The sequence below is a fragment of the Mesitornis unicolor genome, unplaced genomic scaffold (assembly GCF_000695765.1).
Source record: "Mesitornis unicolor isolate BGI_N332 unplaced genomic scaffold, ASM69576v1 scaffold33912, whole genome shotgun sequence".
NCBI classification, from domain to species: domain Eukaryota; kingdom Metazoa; phylum Chordata; class Aves; order Mesitornithiformes; family Mesitornithidae; genus Mesitornis; species Mesitornis unicolor.
Window position 1 is genome coordinate 313 of NW_010167695.1, and position 2,496 is coordinate 2,808.

The 2,496-nt window shown below is 63.6% G+C and overlaps 1 protein-coding gene across 1 annotated transcript in view; it reads left to right on the top strand.

Annotated features, from left to right (window-relative positions):
• Positions 1 to 2,121, top strand: part of GPX3 (glutathione peroxidase 3 (plasma)) — a 2,299-nt gene extending 178 nt beyond the window's left edge. Inside the window, 4 exon segments of the mRNA XM_010178789.1 lie at positions 995 to 1,148; positions 1,375 to 1,492; positions 1,688 to 1,787; positions 1,879 to 2,121. Coding sequence (XP_010177091.1) covers positions 995 to 1,148; positions 1,375 to 1,492; positions 1,688 to 1,787; positions 1,879 to 2,121 — 615 coding nt within the window.
• Positions 2,122 to 2,496: the final 375 nt, after the last annotated feature.

A 2,496-nucleotide genomic window follows, 5' to 3' on the forward strand; every position in this document is an offset into this window, starting at 1 on the left:
TCCCAGGGACACGAGTGGGGCACAATTGCTACCCCACCCCACCAGTCCCAGTGCCAATATCCCAGGAGAAATTTTCTAGGCCAGCTCTTGCAAAGGGGGAATTGCTGTCCTGGGGTTGGGGACTGAGGGGGACAGAGCCTTGCGTGTCCCTCCACGGTGACCCTCATAGGGGAAGAACCCATAGGGGCTTTTCATCCGTGCAGTGTCCAGGGGGGTTCACCCATGTTTGGGAGGTAGGGGTCTGCTGTGTCTCCTTACCCCAGCAGGCAGAGAGTGGGGGTGACTGTTGCCCCCTGTCACCCCCTGACAAGCCTCCCCAGACCTGCCACTAGGATCTGTCTGGCCCCACAGAGCTGAGCCCTCTGGGCAGGGCCCCTGTGACTTTATCTCCTGCCAGCTCCCAAAATAGCCCCTCAGTGGCACTTGGGTGAGCCTGGGTCCCCAGATGGGAAAAGGAGATGGGGTCCCCTGGGTTAACCTCTGCAGCACCACAGGCAGAGCCTGCTCCCACCCTGGCCCTGCCCTGCTTGGCTCTAATCCAGCCCTGAGCCCTCCTTGCCTGGGCTCAACACGGCCTGGGCACCCCAGCTGGCCCTGCTGCTGAGGGATGCATGAGGGATGGGGGGCCCTGCCCACCCGTGGTCCCAGGGAGGCTGGGCATGGTCACCCCACACCAGCTCAGACTCTTTTTCAGACTTTCTGCCTCACCCTGGCTGGGTAAACATCCCTCCAGCCTCAGCCAGCCCCGCTGGCCGGGCACACACGCGTGTGCACACGCATGTGCATGTGTACGCCAGCCTGTCCCACAGCCATGACCTTGGCGTGCTGCAGCCTGGCCGCTGCCAGCAGCACTCGGGGCAGAAGACACAATGCTGGCAGCTGCCGTCTCAGCCAGCGCCAGGGCTGGACCCATTGCTCCAGTGGCTGTGGGGTGGGTGAGTGGGGTGGCTCGCAGCCCCCAGCCCGGTCCCATGGGGTGCTCTTTGCCCCGCAGGTGAAATGCTACGGCTCGGTGCAGGGCACCATCTACGACTACGGGGCCTTGACCCTCGATGGGGAAGAGTACGTCCCCTTTAGGAATTACGCAGGGAAGATGGTGCTCTTCGTCAATGTGGCCACCTACTGAGGCCTCACCCTGCAGTACCTTGGTAAGGGTCCCATGGGGCATGGGGTCTCTGGGGGATGGGGCAGGCAGCCGAGGAGCAGGCAGCGTCATGCAGGCATGCAGCCCTTGGCAGGTCCCCATGGTCCGTCCTGCCCTGGGGAGCTGGGAAGGGGGTAATACCAGCACTTCAGCATGGTTGGGGATGCTCCAAGGGGGTGAGGGGTAAACCAGTCACCTGCTAACCCAGCCCGGGTTCTGCTTGCATGCAGAACTGAATGCACTACAAAATGAGCTGGGGCCCTACGGACTCGTCGTCCTGGGCTTCCCCTCCAACCAATTTGGGAAGCAGGAACCCGGCCAGAACTCGGAGATCCTCCCTGCACTGAAGTGAGTACTGCAGCGGGGGGCATAGAGTGCCTGCACCCCTGGCTGGGCTGGGGTTCCCATCCAGGCGGAGGGGGCAGAGGCTGCAGCCCCCGCCTGGCCCTGGCCCCCCAAACCCGGGGCGTGTGCTTCCTCCCCTAGTGCTGTGGAGCACCAATGTGCCTGTTGCATGACGCTCTGCCTGCCCTCCCCTTGCAGGTACGTCCGGCCAGGGGGTGGCTTCGTCCCCAATTTCCAGCTTTTCCAGAAAGGGGATGTGAATGGGGCCAAGGAGCAGAAGGTCTTCACCTTCCTGAAGGTGGGTGCCATGGCAAGGGGGGAAGAGGGGGCAGCACCCAGCTTGTTTTTCTGGAGGAGCAAGGCAGTGATGCACTGGCCCCTCATTGCAGAACGCCTGTCCTCCGGTGGCGGAGGAGTTTGGGAACCCCAAGAACCTCTTCTGGGAGCCCCTGCGGAACCACGACATCAAGTGGAACTTTGAGAAGTTCCTGGTGGGCCCCGATGGAGTGCCCGTCCTGCGCTGGTACCACCGCGCCAACATCGCTGTCGTCAAGAATGACATCATCGCCTACATGAGGCAGCAGCAGCAGCAGCAGCAGCAGCAGGAGGAGGAGGAGGAGGCAGCCCAGTAGAGGCTGGGGCCACCAGCCCAGGGGGTGGCTTCTCCCCACCGTGGGGCTGCTCCCTGTCCCATCCCCTCTTGGGATCAGTCCCCTCAGTCGCTCCTGTCTCTGGCAGCCCCCAGCCACGATGCGGGGCTGGGTAACCCGGTGGCAGAGACCTCAGTGACAGGATGGGGACATTTCCCAGTAGCCCCATGTCCCACCTCCACCCCCAGCAGTGACATCTCCTCCTGGCCACCAGCTTGTCCCCCTTGTGCCCCCTGCTCTGCCATCCCGCCTTGCCGGGCACCAGGGGGATGCAGGGGCTGGCCGCCCCTGGAGTGGAAGAGGATGTCCTGATGAAGGCTGAGCCCGAAAGCCCCCAGGGCGGGCCTGGCCTGATCT